The 20,079-nt window shown below is 57.2% G+C and overlaps 1 protein-coding gene across 2 annotated transcripts in view; it reads right to left on the bottom strand.

The window, feature by feature from the left end:
* Positions 1–19,695, bottom strand: part of PSD4 (pleckstrin and Sec7 domain containing 4) — a 32,905-nt gene extending 13,210 nt beyond the window's left edge. The window contains exons 1-4 of one of the 2 annotated variants that reach the window (XM_070429671.1): positions 19,617–19,695; positions 1,583–2,599; positions 403–519; positions 118–235 (exon numbers count right to left, since the gene is read on the bottom strand). In XM_070429671.1, coding sequence (XP_070285772.1) covers positions 118–235; positions 403–519; positions 1,583–2,491 — 1,144 coding nt within the window. In that variant the 5' untranslated portion in view covers positions 2,492–2,599; positions 19,617–19,695. Of the gene's footprint in view, positions 1–117; positions 236–402; positions 520–1,582; positions 2,600–7,106; positions 7,179–19,616 lie in introns of those variants that run through there. The other variant, XM_070429670.1, reaches the window with a different exon arrangement.
* Between the last annotated feature and the right edge of the window lie 384 nt (positions 19,696–20,079).

The raw sequence follows: 20,079 nt of genomic DNA on the forward strand, positions 1-20,079 counted from the left end.
CGAACAGGGTACAAGGGGGCCCTCATAACACCCACGGATCCAAGAATGACCTTTGTCCCACTCCAGATGGCAAAGCCTCCCACCGCCCCAAGTCCCGGGCCCCCCACTGGGGCTCACCTCTGTCCTGGGAGGTAAGAGGCGCCTGGGGCCAGGAAGGACACTGCTCTGTCTGCCAGCCCTCAGGACGGGGCAGGGCCTGCTGAGAGGCACAGGGTATCCATGAGCCCTGGAGGCCCTGAGAATGGAAGGGGAGGGAGAGGGAAGAGAATGACTAACAGTGACACGCCCCTCCCTGCTGTGCTGGCCCACCCAGCGGGGATCCTGGAAGGGAGGACCCTAGGAGTGCGGGTGCAGAGCCCTTTGCAGAGGGGGGAGGGAGGCACAGGGAGGGGAGGTACTTGCCGGAGGATGCACAGGATGGGTGGCAGGGCTGGGGTCAGATCTGACATGCCCTGTGTCCCAGGTCAGTGCCTTGTCCACAGAGGATGCTGCAGGGCCAAGGCCGCCTGCCAGAGAAGTCTTAGGGGAGAAACGAGAGGAGAGCGGTTTGACCCGGGGAAGCAATCCCCAGGGCTTCCCATACCCTCCGAGCCCCAGGCCATGTCCACTGACTTGTCGTTTTCTTGGCCAGTCCTCTCCCCTCCACAGTCCCCCAGGGGGCCCTGCCTCCCGCAGCACCAGCCCAAGGAGGGGCTGTGTGATAGGGAGGGCGACAGCCACCAGGCGGCCACGGGCAGGGTCTGCCATGCCCAGTGGGAGCACCCTGCAAGCTCAAGGACGAGGACAGGGCCCCAGGTTCCCCTCGGTGACCCCCAGGGCCCCAGAGCCAGGAGGCCAGCCCAGCCCACATGGGGGAGAGGGGCAGCCTGGGTGGGGGATCCCCTCCGGGCAGCAGGCCTCCTTGGCTCTCTGGGTTCTGAGATTAGAGTCGAGGCCCTGCTCCACCATCTGAAGCTGCCTTATCTCTTCAGCAGAGGACGCCCTGGGAAAACTGTGCCCCTATTGTCTCGCACACTTGTCCCCAGAACTGTCCTAGCTGATAGCAAGCGCGGCTGTCACCGTCCTGTGGGCCTGACCCGCTGACACTGGGCGGGAGGAGGAATGGGAGATGGTGAGCTAAAAGTAACAAAATGCTGCAGCCTCTAAGCAGAGAGAGGACAGGCTAGGACAGAAACCTCCTGGGGGCAGAGGGCGCCTTGCCGCTGACCCCTGCAGCTACGGCTGGGGTTGGGGTGTGTTGGAGGCGGGAGGGTACAATCTGAGGATGGGCAGGAACAGGCTGCACCTGGAGGGGCCGCCGGTCCCCCCGACCCGAACCCACCCCCCTGTGCCCAGCCACGCCCCTGAGCTGGCGAGATGGAGACGTGGATGTAATGGTGCGGACATTCAGTGGCCATGGCAGTATCTGTCCACTTTCCCATAATGCTAAAGGCCTCGCTGGTCCTGCCTTCCTGTCGTTTTTCTCCAGGGTCCCCAAAGGCCCTGGCATGTGAAGGGTGTCTGGGCCAGGTGATCACAGAGCAAGGCCTGTCCTTCTGTGTCCCAGGCCCGGCTCTGGGTGGGTGCCCAAGGCCCGGCTTACCTCGCTCCCCGCCCACCCGGGAGGTGCTGCGGGAGCCTGTTGGGCGCTGTCCGGTTCGGCCCAGGAGAAGGAGTGTGGTTTGTAGGTGGGCACAGGGAACGGAGGGGTGGTGTGCCCGCTGGACTCAGACACGCTGTCCCCCGAGTCTGGCTCATCGCCCAGCCCCCACGGCACCCTGCCCAGCAGGAGAGGAGGCTCCAGGTTCTGCGGGCTCTCAGGCCTCCCATCGTCGTCCTTGTCAGCACAGGAGTCGGGGTGCCCCCAGGAGAAGCGCTCTCTGGGAGCGCTGGTGTCTGAGCAAGGGCTTTCCAGGAAGAGGGGGTTGTCAAAGAACAGGCTCTCTTCCTCGGCACCCCACTCTGGGGAGGAGTCTGGCGTCCCCTCCCCAGGGAACACCTGGGTCTGGCTCTCTCCCTCAGGCCTGCTGCTGTCCTCCCCGGAGGGAGGGCTGGCGGGGGGGCCCGGGTCCAGGGGGGCCGCCGGGCTGGAGGGGAACGGGGGGAGGTCCACAGGGGCCGTGGGGATGCAGGACCTCAGCTCGGCCCGGAGCCCCTCAGTTTTCTCCAGCTCCTCCTCCAGGTCCAGGACGCACATCTGGGCCTGCAGGATGCCCGCCCAGAACACCACCTGCGTGGACGAGCTGGGGTTCTGCTGTGGGCTCCCCTGGGAAGACCCGCTCCCCAGGCCCTCGGGCTCGGCCTTAGAGCCCCCGGCAGGAGCATCTCGCCTCCCCGTGGACTCAGAAGGGTTCGACGCCCAGGTCAGTTCCTGCAAAGGTCCGGGCGGGTCAGGAGGGCCGCTCGTTTCCCTGGGCTGTACTCCTGGGTGGGGCTGCAGGTTGTCGCTCAAACAGACGTTGAGAAATTCCACAGGTTCTGGGTGTTCAGAGAGTGTGTTGTCATCCATCATCCACGGAGAGCACGTGTGCGGGGGTCCCCAGCAGTGTCCACTGTCACAGTCCCATTGTGTGGATTAGGGGGCCTGCTGGCCAGGGGGGCAACGGAGATCCACTCTGCCCTGGAAATACCCAAAGCACAGCAGGTCAGCAAGGGGCTGCCAGCTCCTGTCTAGTGTGTCAGATGTACTTGGGGGTCCTGGCCATGTCCATGGCCCCGGCTGGGGTACACTGCCTTCCACAGCCCTCTGACCCCACCATCTCGGCCGCCTGCTCCAAAGACACCCATCTGTGGGCTGAAGGGGCCCGAGTGGCTTAGCTGAAAGAGATGGACTGGCTGAATCAGATCCGCCTCTCAGGGATCTCGACCGGAGAATGGAGAGACGACCAGCAGCGGGAGATGGAAGTGCCTCAGAACAGCATGAAATCAGTGGCGAGCCAAAAGCAGCACGTGAGCCAAAGCAGGTGGCAGCCAGAGAAACACAGACCAGAGTCGAGGAAAATGGAACAGAATCTGTCACGGGAGAAGCAGGCACCTGAGAAAGAAATCCACAGCCTTCCTCCCACTCCCGGAGGCTCCTGTCTCTAGAACCTCGTCCTTTGCAAGACTGGCCGGCGGGGGCTGGTTTACGGCCGTCAGCTTGGCCAGGTGACGCCCTGGCTTGTGAGACTCGTCGCTGAACTGTCTCCGCCTCGTTCTGGCTCTCAGGAAGGGAGAGGTTAAACACAGGCCCTATGACACCCAGTTCCCGGATGAAATGCGCCCCTGGCCTCGTCACATCTCTTCTTTTTCCTTTGCCTCAGACTCTTCCCGGTGCGTCCTCATCCCTCCAAACCCCACACCTGCATCTGCACATGACCAGCCTCAGGGCCTTCCTGCGGCACCAGTGATGTCACACCTCCGCTGTCACGGGAGAACCCGCTTGACGGGAAGAGTTCACATGCTAGCAGCGGACGGAGATGGCTGGCAGGGTGAGGGAAGAGGGTGCCCTGCAAGTTTTTACAAGAAGGAGTCCCACACCCATCTTTGCAAACATGTACTTATAAATAAATACGTGTATGTACACAGAGCAGCCACGTAGGTCAGCGTTAATTCTACGCTTAGATCGAATCACTTCGGTGATTGCTGATGTTATGCTCTCTCCCACCTGTAAAGTTCGGGGTGGGGGTGTGGTTGTGCTTCAGGTCAACCAGGTTAGAAACAACCTTAGTGTCGATTACAAAGTCCAGGACCCCCTGTGAGACTTGGGGTTACAGAGCCTGGTGGGAGGGGTCTTGGCTCCAGCGGCAATTCCACTTGGGGACCACAGCTGCGCGTGGCAGGGCTGCCACATTTAGCAAATAAATATATAGGACACCCATTCCCCCATTCCCAATATTTGGGACATACTTGTACCAAAAAAGTATTCATTGTTTCTCTGAAGCACAAACATAACTGGGCTTCCTGGGTTTCATCCGGCAACCCTGCCCCCTCACCCCCCCGGGGGGTGCAAGGAACGTGTGGACCTCGCAACATGACCCACCGCACCTGCTTCACCATGAGCTCCGGCAGCTACAGGAACCGGACAGCGGCCACATCTGTCTCCTTCTACTAATGGAGACGCTAAAGTGCCAAGTTCCAAAAGCGTGCAGAGAGCTCAGCGGGGAAGGGACTACTCTCTCTTGCCATCGCTCTCTTCAAAACCCTGCAGTCACAAAGCCCTGTGAGCAGTCACTCACTCTCTGCTCCCACTGTCAGAGCAAGGCTGTGGGCTGAGGTGTCGCTCGGAGGTGTTTGTGAGAATGGGGAGGCAGGGATGACAGATGCTCAACAAACTCACTGGGGGCCTGGGAGCCTGGGCTGAGAGGAGATTCAGCATCACGTGACCTTCCGACCTGAGGGCCAGGCTGCCCTTGAGCCAACTGCACCTTCCTCCCAGGAAGCCCAGGCGGCAGAGCTGTCCCTAGGTGCCACTGTGGGGCCAGCAGCCAACATGCTCAAGTGTGTCCCTTTTTCCCAGGAGCAGCTGGACAGAGAGGAGACTGGGGGACCCTTCAGGCAATTGAGGGTTAATAAATATCTACCTATTATCTATTACTACCAGTCTATCTATCTCTCTATTATCTATCATCTATCTATCTATCTATCTATCTATCATCTTATCTATCATCTTTCTATCTGTCTGAGTCTCTCTATCTCCCTCCCTGCCCCACCTTTTTTTTCTTTTTTCAATTTCTCCTCCCTGAATGGAGGGGTGGCAGGACCTGAGGAGAGAGGTGACTTACGGCCACCAAGGCAGTCCCACCCATCCCGACCCAGCAAGGGCTAAGGATCCAGGGTCAGGGGGGCGACCAGCCTGTTCTGGGGGCAGGATGGCACCTCCCAGGCGGAGGCGGGCCTGGTCTCCTGCATCTAGAATCTTCTTGGTTTACTTTTTTCTCCACTCTTGGCGTTTAGTGAAATCTCTTGAAATAGCTCATCTCAGGTATCCTCAGAACAAAGGAGGGAGAAAGTCTGCCACACGTCTCACAAGGGGGGTTTGCCACCCCTAAGATACAGTGGGCCCTCATTTTCTAAGCTCCGTGAGGGCTCAGAAGTTCGAGGATAAGTTCTGGGAGAAGGATCCAGGAAAATGCTGACGCCCCAGAAGACAGTGAGGCGGGAGGGCACGAGTCCACTGCAGCCCCGGCTTCGTCAGCTAAATTCACGTCAGGCAAGTCCCATCTCGAGGGGTCTCTGGAGGAGAACTGTGCCCGCTGATGGGCTGAGCTGGGGACCAGGACACAGACCCCCACTGCCGGTTCCACTCCACCTGGGTTCCACCTGCCTGGGTCCAGGCAGCTCCTTTGTGACGCTGGGATAGGAGGGAACCCAGTCTGGGAGCTGAACTGTGCTTTTGAGGATTGCGCTTGCTGTTCTCCCCCTGGCTGGGCACACGGCTTACCCTCTGCCTGCAAGAGGCTGCGGACAGCCTGCCCTGGGACAGGTGACGGCCTGGGCGTCCTGCACGCCCACACCTGAGGCCCACAGACTGGACTCACACCCTAACGGCAGCTGACCAGCCACCGACTGGTCAGAAACGCCACCTGCTTCCTGGTCTGCAGAACATGGGAATGAGAGGGAGGACGCTGCTCCATGGGCCTGTTACGGGACAGGAGCGGGTCAGCGCCAGTGCCGGACCCTGCCTGCCCCTTTACGCTGCTGCGTGGAGGGTCCACTCAGAGAAGCGAAACACACCAACGGCCTCCCTCCCAGCACAGCGGCCTGGTGGGCACCTCGCTCTCAGCGGCCTCCGAGCCAGCCAGCCCCGCATCTCCTCCTGGACTCTGTGTCTCTCCTTTTAAGCTTCCACTCAGCAAACATGCCTTCCTTTCACTGTGGAAGTTGTTTCCTTCCTATGGAAAAAGCAAAGGCTCCTCGCCTGTGCAGGGATTGAGGAAGTGCCGGGTGCTGTCCCTGTGCAGGACCCGGGTCAGAAATGTAGGCCCTCAGGGCAGGAGCCCAGGGTGAGCCCTCTGTCCGGAGCGGCAGGACTGACGCCCCTACCTGAACCTGGGGACCCAGCAGGCCAAGTTCAGGGCAGGCCCCACTTCCTGCCACACCAGGAGCCCTCATGCAAATGCGCAGGGAGGGAGAGGGGGAGGGGGGAGGCTCTGGGGGCCTGAGGACCCTGTGGTGGGGTCAGGGTCAGGGTCAGGGTCAGCCAGGACTCAGGCAGAGAGGAGGGATGATAGGACAGAGAATGGGGCAGAGCACCAACAGGTCCCAGAGCAGCTGCGGCCTGGGGAAGGGCTAGGCGCAAGGGGAGGGCTTGGGCCAGGCTGGGCTCCTCACCCCTCTGGGATGCCCACCTCACTCCACAAACAGCTCAGCAGGCTCTGAGCCCCGAGCTGGGCGGCTCCTTGTTTGCAGATGTCCAGGAGGTTAGGGCGACAGGCCCATTTGCGGCCTGTCCTTCAAACCTGGTGAAGGCCCTGAGGGGACTAATCCTGGCCCAGGGCAGGAGGTCCTGCCCAGCTTTCAGCATCTCAGGCTCGAGAACCAGGCCCTGTGAGGGGCGGGCCCTCCGTGGCTGGCTTCACCGTGAAGACACAGCCACACCTGGAAGGCCTGAGTGCCCGCACAGGGACACTGAGAGGCATGGCTTCTGCTGCCCGTCAGGTGACCTGGCAAACCGGCAAGTCGGGGCCCTGCCTGTAACCAGCCCCTCCGGGTGGGGCTAGGAGCCCCCTTAGAGCAGAGTCTGAGCTCCTGCAGTGGCCACACCCCAAACTACCCCAGGCCCATCCGGCCTCTCTCCCTCAAAGATTGAGGGTCAGGCTTCCTTGAGGCCTCAGGCCCCAAGAGCACCCACTGGGCACCCAGCCACAGCAGTCACGTCAGGCAATTCACTGCTGCAGACCCCAGAGGGCTCTGGCGGGGCTGGGGCAGGAAGCAGAGCAAGGGCCTGATGGGCCGGGGAAGGGTGAGAGAGGAGGGGACAGAGAGAAGGAAGTGAAAGGTCGGGGTACAGCCCGGGCCAGGCTCACGGCAGGTGCCCGGTAGAGACCACAGCGCCCTCCTTCTGCCCACCGGCCCCAGCCACTGCCCCAGGGCACACAAGGCCCGCTGGGGCCCAGGCCCACCCCAAGCAGGCCCACCGCGCTCACCTCCAAGGGAGCAGGTCCCGCTGCCGTGTGTCTGCCCTGTGAGTGGCGAATGTGGTGGCTGGAGCTTCCGACTTCCGCTCCCCTCACCCCCAGACACGCTCACCCTCCGGCTCCCCCCCACCCCCCAGTCTCCCCAGCGGCTCTGCACCTCTCACTTCCTGCCCACAAGGCAGGAGGCTTCACTCACAGGCCCAGCGCCTCACGGCCCCTTACCCACGTGCCCCCGCCCCCAGAGAGAATCACGCCCTTCACCCGCCCTGGGCCTGGGACAGAGAAAGGGGAAGGTGCAGGCCCTGGACTGTGCAAGGCCCCACCCCTTCCTGCCTGTGGTTCTGTCACAGGTTCTCATCTTGCCCAGCTCTCACTGCCCTGCAGGGCACCTGGGGGGACACAGGAGGCCCGGGCTGGGCAACTGTTCTTTTCTGCTCGTAACAATTGACATTTCTACTTTTGTCACCTGATAACAATTGTCTCGTGGTCAGTGTTCCCCATTCGTGCCCCAGCCACTCCTCTCACCTGCTCACTGTACCCATTATACAGATGGGGAGGCAGGCTCAGCGAGGCGAGGCCTCGGCCCCGGCTTCACCGCTGGGCAGCCACACAGCTGGGCGGGGAGCTCACAGCCTCCGACCACAGGAACCAACTCTTGTCCATTCCCACACGGGACTCCCGACGTCCTTCTGTGGAACACAGGCCGCAGGTGTCCGAGCGTGAGCCAGGTGGGGGTGGGGAGGGCACCGCTGTACGGCTCCTGTCTCTCTCTGCACAGCCTACCTCTCCGGCCTCAACCACCACCGACTTGTGAGTGGAGGGTCCTGAGACCCGAGCCACCACAGCTCATCTTCCTAATTCTCACTGCGCAGGAGACTCCTCCACTCGCATCGCCTCAGACCGCCAGCCACACAGCCCAGGCCGCACAGCCCACGGGCCAGAGGCAGGGCAGCAGCTCCAGCCCTCCTCCTCTGCACCCCCGGAGAGGTCCCCAGGGAGAGCACCCCAGACCTTCTCCACACTCCAGGCCCCAGGAACCTGGATTCTCCGCCTCTCAGGCCTGCCTGGCCTCTTCCTCCCGTGGGGCACAGCCTCACTATTCCACGCAGCCCTGCACCTGAGGGCTGAGGGGGGAGGACAGACAGGATCTGGGCCCATGGGCAAGGAAGTCAGGGAAGGGGGCTCACGGCTGGGAGGGGCTCTCTGGCAGCGGCCACCCTCCCAGGAGGCTGAGGACCTAACCCCTGGTTAAGGTGGGAAGTAGAACAGGACGCACTGGGTGACAGTTTGTCAGCTGCAGTCATAACCCAGACGTATATCCTCTGTGTCCATGGGGCCCCCATTGTTCTTTCTGGGAAGGAAATGTTAGGGGCACCTCAACTTCAGTGGCACAGCTTCTGGCTCCTGACCGCCCCGCCCCAGCTGCTCCCCCTCCTGCACCTGTGCTCTTACAACACTGCTCACGTGGAAGCCAGAAGCCTCGTGGCCCAGGCCGAACGCAGGCCCTCCCCTCGGCCCGCAGCCTCCAGGGCCTCTGCACTATGGCTACTGCTCAGCCAGCACCTCCTCCACACGCTCACCCAGGAGATGCTGCTGAGCCACCAGGAAACAAGCACAGTCCCTGCCCTCAGGCCAGAGACAAAATAGACCAGCGGAAGAATAAGGCAACACCAGCACCGGGGAGGGAAGGAGCAGGGAGGAATGAGAGAGCAGCGGTGGGCTCACCGGGTGGGAGACAGGAAACCCCGGGAGCAGCCGGCGTGGGGCAGGAGTTTTAGGCCGAGGGAACTGCACATCGACTGCCTTACCTGAAGCCAGATAGGCCTCCCTGAGCGAAGGGACCAGAGAGAGGCCAGTTTGGCCAGGGGTGAGGGGATGGTGGGCTGGAGTGGCAGGGCCAGGTCCTGAGGGTCCCCAGTGGTAGGCAGGACACACGGTCAGCGGGGAAATGACGGGGCAGGGAGCATTTCAGTGCAGCGGTAAGATCGGCAGCGGCTGAATGGAGAAGACAGTCGGAGGATCTGTGAGAACCAGGGGGCCAGTGGGGCTCAGTGGCCGCACAGGGGAGGTGGGGACGTGGCTTGGAAGGCAAGGCTGTAGTGGAGGAGGGGACACAGAGGCCTGGGGGTATGTCCTGGATGATTGGCAGGACCTGCCTCTTAAGCAGATGAGAGCGTAGAGGACAGGGGAGTGGAGGGTAACCTGGATTTCTGGTGGGAGCGACTCCAAGGGTGGTGATGGCGTCTGCTCAAAGCACAGAATCAGGGCGGTGAGGCTGAGGGGAGAAAACCAAGAGTTGATTTTTTAAAATATTAGGCTTGTGAATCTGTGAGCTACTCAAACAGGCAACAGAAAAACACACCGGGAGTGGAGAGAGCAGCGTGTGTGACCAGCAGGACGTGGGTCCGTGCGAGGCCGGGGCCCACGGGGGAGGGCCACACTGTTAAGGAGGTGAGAAAGCATAAGCAATGCAGTCACAGTGGACGAGAGAGGAGAGGACTTTAGGAAAGGAAGTGGTCGGCTCTATCGAACGCCGCTGCAAAAGCGGGGGAGATGTGTATGCAGTAAAGTGACCACCGGATGTGGCCATGGGGAGGGCACCGACCAGCGGGGAAGGAGGGTATAGGCAATGGGACAGGAGCCAGGTGGCCCTGAGGGGAGGACAGGGCCAGCCTCCCACCCCTACCGCAGCCTCTCCACCTGCCCGGTGGCCCTCAGCTCCCTGCAGCTGGAATGGGGCTGAGCAGAAGGGACCAATGGTCATCTCCTCCCCTTCACTGTGAACAGCCAGGCGCCAGGGCTGCCTGGCTCACCCCGGTTGTGCAGGGCCTCAAGCCCACGGTGAGTCCACTCTCCTCTCCTCCTCCCTGCCCACCTCCAGCCCCATCCAAGGGGAGGGGAGATGGCCTTTCCCTCTCCTCCATGCTGCCTGTCTTGTATGTGAGGGTGTCTGTGTGTGGGGCCTTGGGGCATGGCTACCGGGTGCTCTTGCGAGCAGCAAACTTCAAGAGACTCCCAGACTCCTGTAGCCACCTGCTCTGCTCCATGTCCTAGGACTTCCATCTCCTTCCCCAGACTGCAAGGGGCAACTCGGACTGGGGACCCCTGGTGCCAGCAAGGACGGAGGGCGTGTGGCCCCAGTGAGGGCACAGCAGGGGAAATTGGCATGTGCCCCAGAGCCCCTGCCAACATTGAGTTTGGTCCCCTGCAATCCCCCTCACTCCTGGGTTCCCTACCCAGCCACCATCCCCCATCATCCCCCAGGGCCCAGAGGACACCCAGTCTCCGGACATGACCACAGCTGTGGGCAGGCAGCCCTGCCAGGCAGCCCTTCCTGCCTCCCTCGAGGTAAGCAACTTCCTGTTTGCCCACAGAGGAAGCCACTCAGCACAGGTCGGGAGGTGGCACTTCGGAACTGAGAGCACAGCGAGCAGAGCCTACCCCAGGAGAGCAGCTCTGGGGACTTCAGCACCAGCTCTGCCCTCCAAGGGGCAGCAAAGGAAGGGAACGGGCACCTGGCTGGTACCTGCCCTTGACCGAGGCCCCTAGGTGCTGAGTGGCCCGCACCACGCCCTTTACAAGCAGCATCTCTGACCCTGTGAGTCCGGGCGGGGTGGATGTCATTACCCCCATGCTACACACGGATGAGGTCAGAGCAGCTACGCAGGCTGCACGGGAACCCAGTGCTGCCGAACCCGGCAAATACATGTTCTGCTACACGTTCCTCTCTGCAGCCTACAGGTGAGGAGCAGGCCTTTCCAAGCCAACAGCGCTGCTGACAGTGGGGCCTGAACTCCCTTCTCCCAACTCACAGCTTAAAACCTCGAAGCCGAAAGAGCTTACTTCGATCCTTCCAAGGGCACCAGCTCCCGGGCAGGGTGACAACTAGGCCAGCAGCACCTCGATGCCCCCCCGCCCCCCGCCCCGTATCCCTGAATGTGTGGGAGGCCTTGGCATAGGGCAGACACACGCTGCTGCCTCCAGAAAAAGCCCATCCCTTCCAGCTCTCTGGCCTCAGGGAGAACAGACAGGCAGACACCTGCCTCCCAACATCCCTCTGCCAGGTCAGAGGTTACCGTCCCGTGCCCAGATGGACTGTGGGCTCCCTGGGGATGCAGCAGAGCTGGGAGGTAGGGCCAAGTGAGGGTGTCAGTGACTGAGCCCATGGCCTGGGTCAAAGGCGCCCCCTGATGCCTGCGGTCTTAGAGTGGGAGGGAGTCGTGTCAGGCAAGGGCGCCAGCCCTGGTGTGGCCTGGGCTTCCTGGAGCAGGCAGAGAGTGATTGCGGAAGTGACTGACACACTGGTATTTCTTGGACCCGGTTGCCCAATCCCTGGCAGGCACAGTACCCTTCCAAGACTATCCCTCCTCTGCCGTGGACAGATGCCCAGGCCAGGGCTCCCTGGCCCGGCCTCACTCCCAGGCCACTTGTCATGGATCTGTCCTCAAGTAGCAGTGACTAGGACTCCACAGTCACTCACCTCTGTCCCCAAGTCCCCTGGGCACCCAGAAGACACTTGCAAAACATCTGCTGAAGCACATGTGCATGCAGTTACTTATACGGCAAGAACGCTCCCCCGTCAACATCCCCAATCGGGGCCTGGATAAGTAGATGGTGGCAAAGCCATCGGGCCAGATGGTGAACCTCGGCAGCCTGTGACTATCTCGTTTCTGTAGAGTATTTAATGAAGTGGAAAGATGTTCACAGTATATCATCAAGTGAGAGAACTGTTTATATACTCACTATAAGCTCAATATTTAAAAACTTGTTTGTGTATTTAGACAAAAAATGCCAACACATTGGTCGATGGTGGCTATCTGTCCGTGTGTGGTATGGTGCACATGGTTAAGTTCTTTATGCTTTTTGGTATGTATCTAATTTTTAAAAATAAATATGGATCCTGTTGATCATCAGCAGAAATAATAAAAGTATTAGAAAATTAAATTTGTTGAGTGATATCACGATCGAATATTTCTGTTCACTTTAACGGCTGGGAGGTTCTTTGCCGACCTCTGTCCTTGCCTGTGAAGGCTGAGCTCCGTGGGGCGGGGTGACCACCTCTCAGGTGGCTGCCATGGGGCCTCTTTCCTGCTGGTGTGGGACCCGCCTGGCCTCCACAGTTGGTATGAAGATTATTGTTTAAGGTAAAGACATTTGAAATTTCACAGATGCAGCAAGCAGCCTCCTCAGAGCTTCCCTTATCTGATGGAAACAGCGGCTTCGGCTTCGTAATTCCTCCTGCAGGAGCTCGGCTCCCGTGGGTCTCAGTGAGACCCACCCACCCTTCTCCGGGAGGGATTACGGCCCCCACGACAGCCAGACCACTCAGCTCCTAAACCCAAACTTTACCTCAGGCTTTCTCACCTTTCATTTGTCCTAACACCCAGTTGTGTGTCCTACAGAAACCTATTTGACTTCCCATAGGAGCCTTCTCTCCCCTCCATTTCCCCCACTAAGCAAACAGTAAAACCTCGCTCTACTGGGCCAACTCAGCCTACGGATGTCCCTTAAAGCCGGAAGCCCAATGAAGTAGGTTTGCCAAAGGCATATGCTAAAAAGTCATCGAATTAGTTAGTTTGCCTGTGTTTTACTCATGTAGACACGTTTGTGTGGTTAAAATTCAGGATGTATGAAAAGTTCAATTTCACAGAGAAGTTTCCTATATGTATTACTGTCGTTTTAAATGTATACTGAACAGGCCTAGTAAATGCGTGCATTCACCGGTCACCCGAATAAACAGCAGGCGACTGGAGCGCTGGGCGTGGCTCGGTGCACGTGGGAACCTCCTGCGCAGTTGAAACCGCTGCAGCAGGTCACACGCTCTCCGTGGGATCATGTGCTGATCATTCACCAAACGCTCTTTACGGGCGGTGACTCTGGGATTTAAGTATGTAGATATAGTTGTGGATATGTAATAATCACTTATGTCGGCGAAATTACTGCAGTGTCTTTCCCAACATATGGCCCATTCGGTAAAATTTGTTAAAAATAATAGTGAATTAATAACAAAAACAACTTGTTAATTGGATTATAAGCAAATCTTGGTTAAAGGCATTTTAAAATTAACAGGGTGTTAATTTTCACATATGATACATGGACTGGGAATTCTGTCCGCTAAATCTGAAGTCCATCAAATCATTGTCTGCAAAATGAGGGTTTACTGTAGAAGCCTTTAACTTTGACAAGCCAGCTGTGGCTTTGATGGGCCCCGTGTGCACGCCAGTAAGTCTTTTCTACTGTTCATCTGTCCTTGGTCAGGCCCCGTCACTGAATCAAACAGGGCAGAGGTAGTATTTTCCCTCTCCTACATAGTACCGAGTATCTCCTCCCGCCTCCTCAGATCTAAGACGAGGTTTGCTTAAGTGGATAAGCGGACACAGAATTAACATTTTAAATAGTTAAGCATTTACCTGAATTGCATTAAAAACAATTGATACAGCAAACCTATGATTTCACAGATGTTATTGCTTAGAATCACGCTAAAGTAGGTAATACCTGCTTTACTTTGTTTTTTTCAAGGAAAAATATTAAATAAAATAATATAGGTGCTCACCCTCCAGGGAGCACACCGGTGCCATTCCCTGCTCCCACTCCTTGGCATGTGTCCCCTAACCTCTAAGGGACCTCAGGAGAGTTACAGCCAGGGGGAGCAGTGGGCAGTGGCAGCTCACCCCAGGCTCACCCCTGAACCTGTCTCCCAGGCCCCCTTTTCTCTGACTTCCCAGTGAGCCCGGGCAGCCCAGCCTGGGCTCTTCTGCTGCTTCTTCTATGCCCTTCCTTGTTTCACTCTCCTAAGTATATTTTTGCTGCGGTCAATACTAGTAGATTCTTGCTTACTTTTCTAAAAATAAACACATAAAGTAGTACAGGTGGAAAAGTAGTCAAAAACAGTGACAAGCATTTGTTCCTTTGGAGGATGAACGCTTCCTAACAATGCTCATGAGCTGAGACCTGCCAGGAGTTGCCGAGCGGGCGTCAGGCTCCCACTACACAGGCAAGGGAGGCTCGGGTGCTACGGGAACAGAGCGGGTACGCTGGCCGACACAGCGACAGCGAAGGAGGAAGACCGGGCTCAGAGCAGGGCATTTCCTGGGTCACCTGACAGGCTGCGTATTCCCCTGGGGGGTGCCCACACGCACCCTGCCTGTAGCAGCAAAGCCCTGGGCCCAGGGCCTTGTCTGTGCCACAGGAGCCCATCCATAGCTCTACTCTACAGCAGGGGTCCTCAAACTACGGCCCGCGGGCCGCATGCAAATACAAATATTGTATTTGTTCCTGTTTTGTTTCTTTACTTCAAAATAAGATATGTGCAGTGTGCATAGGAATTTGTTCATAGTTTTTTTTTAAACTATAGTCCAGCCCTCCAACCATCTGAGGGACAGTGAACTGGCCCCCTGTTTAAAAAGTTTGAGGACCCCTGCTCTACAGTCACCCACAGGCTGAACGGGTGGGGAGGCCCAGCTCCCGGGGAAGAAAGCCCCTTACACTTACCTGTGCTTCAGGGGCTCAGTCCCTCCTGTCTGCCTCCGCACTCCTATGCACCCTCCAAAGCCCCACTGAGAGATGCCAGGAGAGCAGGGACCCCTTCTTGGGCTCCTTGTTTATGACCGTCCCCGACCCCCAACCCCTGCCCACGCTCCCTCCTGAAAGGATGCCTTCCCAAGCTCGTCTGGCCAGGAAAGGACAGAGTTCGAAAGTGCACCCAGCTCCCGGCTGGCTGGGCCTGTCTGTCCACTTCTCCCTGCATACTTCTCCCTGCCTGCCTGCCTGCCTGCCCGCCCCAGGCTCTCGCCTGCCTTCCTCACTCTCCCTGGCGACCTCACCCACTCCCACACCTTCACCTCCCACCTACTCACTCACTGAGCTGTCACAAACCCCTCCCCAGCTTGGAGGAGCTGGCCTTTAAATTTGACAGCGTGGCTGACAGCACAGCCATATGCCCAAGAGTGAACCCTGGGCCCAGCCTACCCCTCCTGGGCCCTGCTTGTGACACCACATCCTCCTGGTTTCCTAAGTGAGCAGCCTGGACACCAGCCTAGGCCCCTCATGCCTCCTCTGGTGCCCAGGCCTCTGTTTCTCCTTCCGCAGCTGCTCCACTCTCACACAGAGCCCGTCCACTCCTGTCTGCAGCACTGCAGGGGCCTCCTGCCTCTCACGTGGATGTCCACAGCCCACTCCGGTTCCAGAGATCACTTCTGCTCTTGAAAACCTTACCAACTGACTCCCACTCCACTGCCTCAGCCTGTGGCCTGCAGGGAAAGCCCAGCCCTGGCATTTGAAACCCCCAGCCTCTCCTGGGACTACACACCCGCCCCCTGAACTCCACCCCAGTAGCCTTGGGGCTTCCCTGAATGTTCCCAGCACTTTCACATGTCGGTGTGTCCTATGCTGCCTCTTGCTCAGTGCTGTTCCCTTCCTCATCTTCCTGCTCATCTATCAACTCCTCTTCATCCTCCAAGGCACACACCAAAAATGCCATTTCTCCGAACAACCTTCCTACACACAGCCAAGAAGAACCAGCGCTTATGATGATTCCACAATAATTCCAGTCATGGAACTCTGCAGCCACCGAGTTCACATGGTGGTCAGAGATCTTCCTAAAAACACAGTATCAGGTTTAAGAAGGAAAAGGATCATGATTTGTGGCACAATGCAGTATATGTAGTTTAAAATACACATACATACAAATCAACATCATATTTTCTCTAAAATACACCCAGATCTAAGGATAAACATACCATAAATACATCACAGTGGCAGCTGCTCTCGGCGGTAGGGGAAGGTGGTGAGGGCAGTCAGTGGAACTAGAGATGAGAGATTATAATTCAATAACCAAAACAAGACAACAATCCAATTTAGACCACAGGCCAGGACATGAACAGTCCACAGAAAGAGAAAGACAAATAGCTTAAACCATATGAGAGACTCGCAACACAACTCACCAGGAAACCCCTATTAAACCACAACGTGATGCCACTTCTTTTTCCTGTAAAATTAGCAAGAAAGAAAGTTGCTAACACACCGACTGATGGAGCTGCGAAGACACAGTCTCAGAGCTAAGTCTCACAGGCTGGCAGCATCGGCCGAAATCTAAACACATGGGGATTTTCAACCAGTGAGTCCACGTTTAGGAATTTCTTCTACTGAAACAGACACAGAAGTAAGTAAATATGTAGGCACAAGTATGTTCATACATGACTGTCTGTCACTGCAAACTAACAAACAAAACCAGGTGAAACAATCCAGAAAGCCAGAAAAGACCACTAGGTACACGTGGGACCTCCCCTCTGTGAGATATTCAACCAGGATGGAGGACCTTTGTATGTCGTGACGCAGAACAGAAAGTATATTAAAGTTTTTAAAAGTACAGACCTGAGATTATTACAATTTGGTAAAAAAAAGAGAAAGAGGAGGTATACACACACTGCATATGCTTGTTCATGAGCAGAACCTCTCTCTCCAGATGTATCCTCAAGAAACTGAAGAGAACTGGCATCAGAGGGCAGGAGAGGCGGGGAGGTGTTTCACGGCTACTTGAAGGGCTGTTTGGATTGACAGTTGAAAAATATTTTCAACACCTGCAAGTATTACCTTTAAAAATATTTTTTAAAAAAATTTAACCCATGCAAACATTGCCTTAAAAAGAAGGAAAGAGGTGGAGTGGGCTCATAGCATGTCAAACTCAAAGGCTAACACGGCCCAAATAAACAAGGTTGAAGTTTATGTGGGCCACAAAAAAAAAACCAAAAGCTTCCATTTTCATAGAAACGTAGGTTTATTTAGAAAAGTATAGTATAAAAAACAACAACAAGAGCAATGATAAAATTAATGTTTTCTTCCTGACACTTGGCATCTCTTCTCTGCTACTATCTTTCCTATTTCAGGGGAAATCGTGTTCACAGTGATTACTTTCAAAACTGACCCAAGGTGAGTGTCAGTAATTCTGGATCTGACAGGAGACTTACTTCCTTTCATAATTGTAAATAACGACTCACACCGTTATCCTGGCTGGGCCACAAAAATATTCGTTGTGGGCTACATGCGGCCCTGAGGCCGCGAGTTTGACATGCTTGCTCTAACCACCCTGCTGGTAAGACAAGCATCTTCACTATGACAAGCATCTGGGCAGCCAAACATCTCTCTCAAAGCACAGGGCTCTAAAATTGCATCACTTGACGGTAACCCAGACCTCCACACTCACCAGCTGTCTTACTCTCTGGGCCTCAGTTTTCCCATCTGTGAAACAGGGGCAGTGGGAGTACAGCCTGCACAGACTCGCTGTGAGGGGCATGCGTGTCTGCACGCAAGGCGCTCGAAGGAGAGCCTGGCACACAGTGCATGCTCAATAAACGTCCATTGTTATATACTCTCCTGTTTGCCTTTTTAAGCCAACTAATGAGATCACCTAGTTAGTTCAACAATGAAAGGTTATTGGAATTTTCCTAGAAGGCAACAGTTCCCCACCCTACTCCCCATTTCCAGTTTCCAGAGTCCTTACTGATTTGAAAAACTTGGTCTGCTCCCCAGTTTAGTTGTCTGTGTGGCCCGTGATGTTTGGGTGAAAGCTGGGGGTGGGAAAAGCAAGTGATCCGCCTCCTGCCCAGATACACATTCTCCATCTCCAGTGACCTCCTGTCCCAAGCCTCACCCTGGGTTTGTTTGAGAACAACCTCTGCTTTCTTGGGTGCCTCTGGTCATCAGGCTGACCTCTCTGCACCCCAACCTTGAAGGAAAGGCTCTGAGAGGCCTGCTGGCCTCTGTCCTGCTCCTCAGCACGGCCAGCATGCCAGCAGGCTCACACCTCCTTCACACCTCAGGGCCTTAGCATGTGCCGTTCTGCCTGAAATGTTCTTCCCCCAGAGAGTCACATGACTGTGTCTTGTCTACACTCAGGTCTCCGTTCAAATTTCATCCCCTTGGTACTGCCTGTCCTGGTGTCTCTACTAAACACAGCAGCCCCCGCCACCTTTACGCTGCTCTGCTTTGCTCCATAGGATTCATCTGAGTTGACATTAAAATTGCTGTTCTTATTTGTTGCCATTTTTCCCACCAGAAAATAAGCTCTGTGAGGGAAAGTGCTGTCCGCTTCACTGCTGCATCCTTAGCACCTGGAACAGTGCCTGGAACATACAGGCCTTCAGGAGTACTTGTTGAATGAATGAATGGATGAATGAATGAATGAACAAATGAACGAGGAGACAAGAGCATGTCTTCTGGGGAAGCTTAGATCTCAGACTAAGCCTCCCAGCAAGAAATGCACTCTCAGGACTCAGAGAGGGACAGCTCACCACTCATCCGCCCTCCACCGCTCACTGATCCGTTACGAAGCCCCTAAGTCCTGCTCACAGTAACAAGGACATCCCACCCTGTGCCCAGAGCTTTGGGCCTGAAAAGGTGCCATCTTCCCTCCTCCCTCAGGTCTGCCTGCTGCCTTTTCCAGCTGAGAGCCAAGTTCTCTGCCCACCACCACTCTGTTTTGTTTTTACAGCACTTATCACTCTGAAATCATGGGTCATCTGCATTTTTGCAGTCAATATTTGTTGACTGACTGACTGAACGAATGAATGGCTCTTCTTCATACCCTCCACACAGAAGAAGTGCCATGTCTGGAAGAAAAGAATGAATCCACACATCCACTGCCTACACTTGATCTTGGTGTTTCTTATGCAGAGGGGCTAACAGACACCCAATTAGTTGCTAATTACATTCAGTCAGCTCTGGGCCTGGGGAAGGGCCAGGCTAATGAGGTTCAAGGGCAGCTGACATTAGCCTCTTGACATAAACATCAGGTCCTGGCACAGGGGCCTGGGTGAGTTCACTGACTAGAGCAGCAAAATCCATCGTGCACCTGGAGAAACAAGGACAGCTAGACTCAGCTCTAGGGCCAGGAAGGAACCCTGGAGGGGATGTGAGTTTGTCAGCAAAGCAGATACTGTTTACCTTCCCAGGAATCTCTCCAAGTGTCTCTGGCAGATGCACCCAGAAGCGCTAAGGGAGGGCTGGCTTATCCTCCACCCAGCGCTCTCCTGGGGGCTGCCTGCAGGGACAGGCCCCCACCAGGCAGGGGCCTCAGAGGGAGGGCTGGCCTGGTCATGGGCTCCAGGGGCCACGGAGGCACCGGACAGCAGAATAGAGGCAATAGAGGCAACGGAGATGGAGGAAAGCCCTCAGGGTCTCCTAGTTCTATCTAACAGCAGCCCAGGGGCTGCAGCTCAGCCGGACCCACCCCGCCCAGCTGGAGGAGCCGGTGGCCACACCCAACCCACAGGCTTTCCCAGTGGCACCCAGCCGTGTCCCCTTGCTGTCCCTGCCTCGGCCACCAGACCAGGTTAGATTCTGAAGGTGCCCAGTTGCTCTCCACACTCTTGCAGCCTCTTCCGGCTCTTCCAGGCTCCGGCCCCATGACCTCCCTCAGCTCCTGCCTGGCCCAACAGATGCTCCCGCCTGGCGCTCTGCGCAGCGCACACAGTCCCCATCGGGGGCGGCGGGACCCCCAGCCTGCCTCCCCAAGGCCCTTACCCATCTCCCGCCGGGCTGCTGCTCCGCCCGCCTGCCGGCCTGGGCGTCCCATGGCCAGGTGCCCAGGTGCCCAGGTGTCCAAGTACGGAGGCAGCTAGGGCTGGGGGCGGAGGCCTCGTGGGCTGGGCGGTCCAGCTCCAAGGGTGCACTCGAAGGAGGGACAGGTTCCCCGGCGCAGCGGCGGGGGTGGCCGGGGGCGGGGAGGGGAAAGGAGGGGAAGGCAGGACATGAGATAGGGCGGGGCGCGGGGCGGGGAGGGCAGCCAGGGGCGTAGCCGTCAGACTGGTCTGACCGCAGCAGCGCGGGGCTGGCTTTGGCTGGGCCGGTCCTGGCGGGCTCCTGCCCCCGCCCTGCGCGCTCCCCCACACCTCCCGCGCCCCGCCATGCGCCCCTAAAGCGCGCAGTGGGACAGTCAGTACTCAGAGGCCTTGCTCTGTCACTGTGCTGCTCTGTCTTTGTTAGA

The sequence above is a fragment of the Myotis yumanensis genome, unplaced genomic scaffold (genome assembly GCF_028538775.1).
Source record: "Myotis yumanensis isolate MYYU_CA2020_CCGP unplaced genomic scaffold, mMyoYum1.0.hap1 SCAF_11, whole genome shotgun sequence".
NCBI lineage: Eukaryota > Metazoa > Chordata > Mammalia > Chiroptera > Vespertilionidae > Myotis > Myotis yumanensis.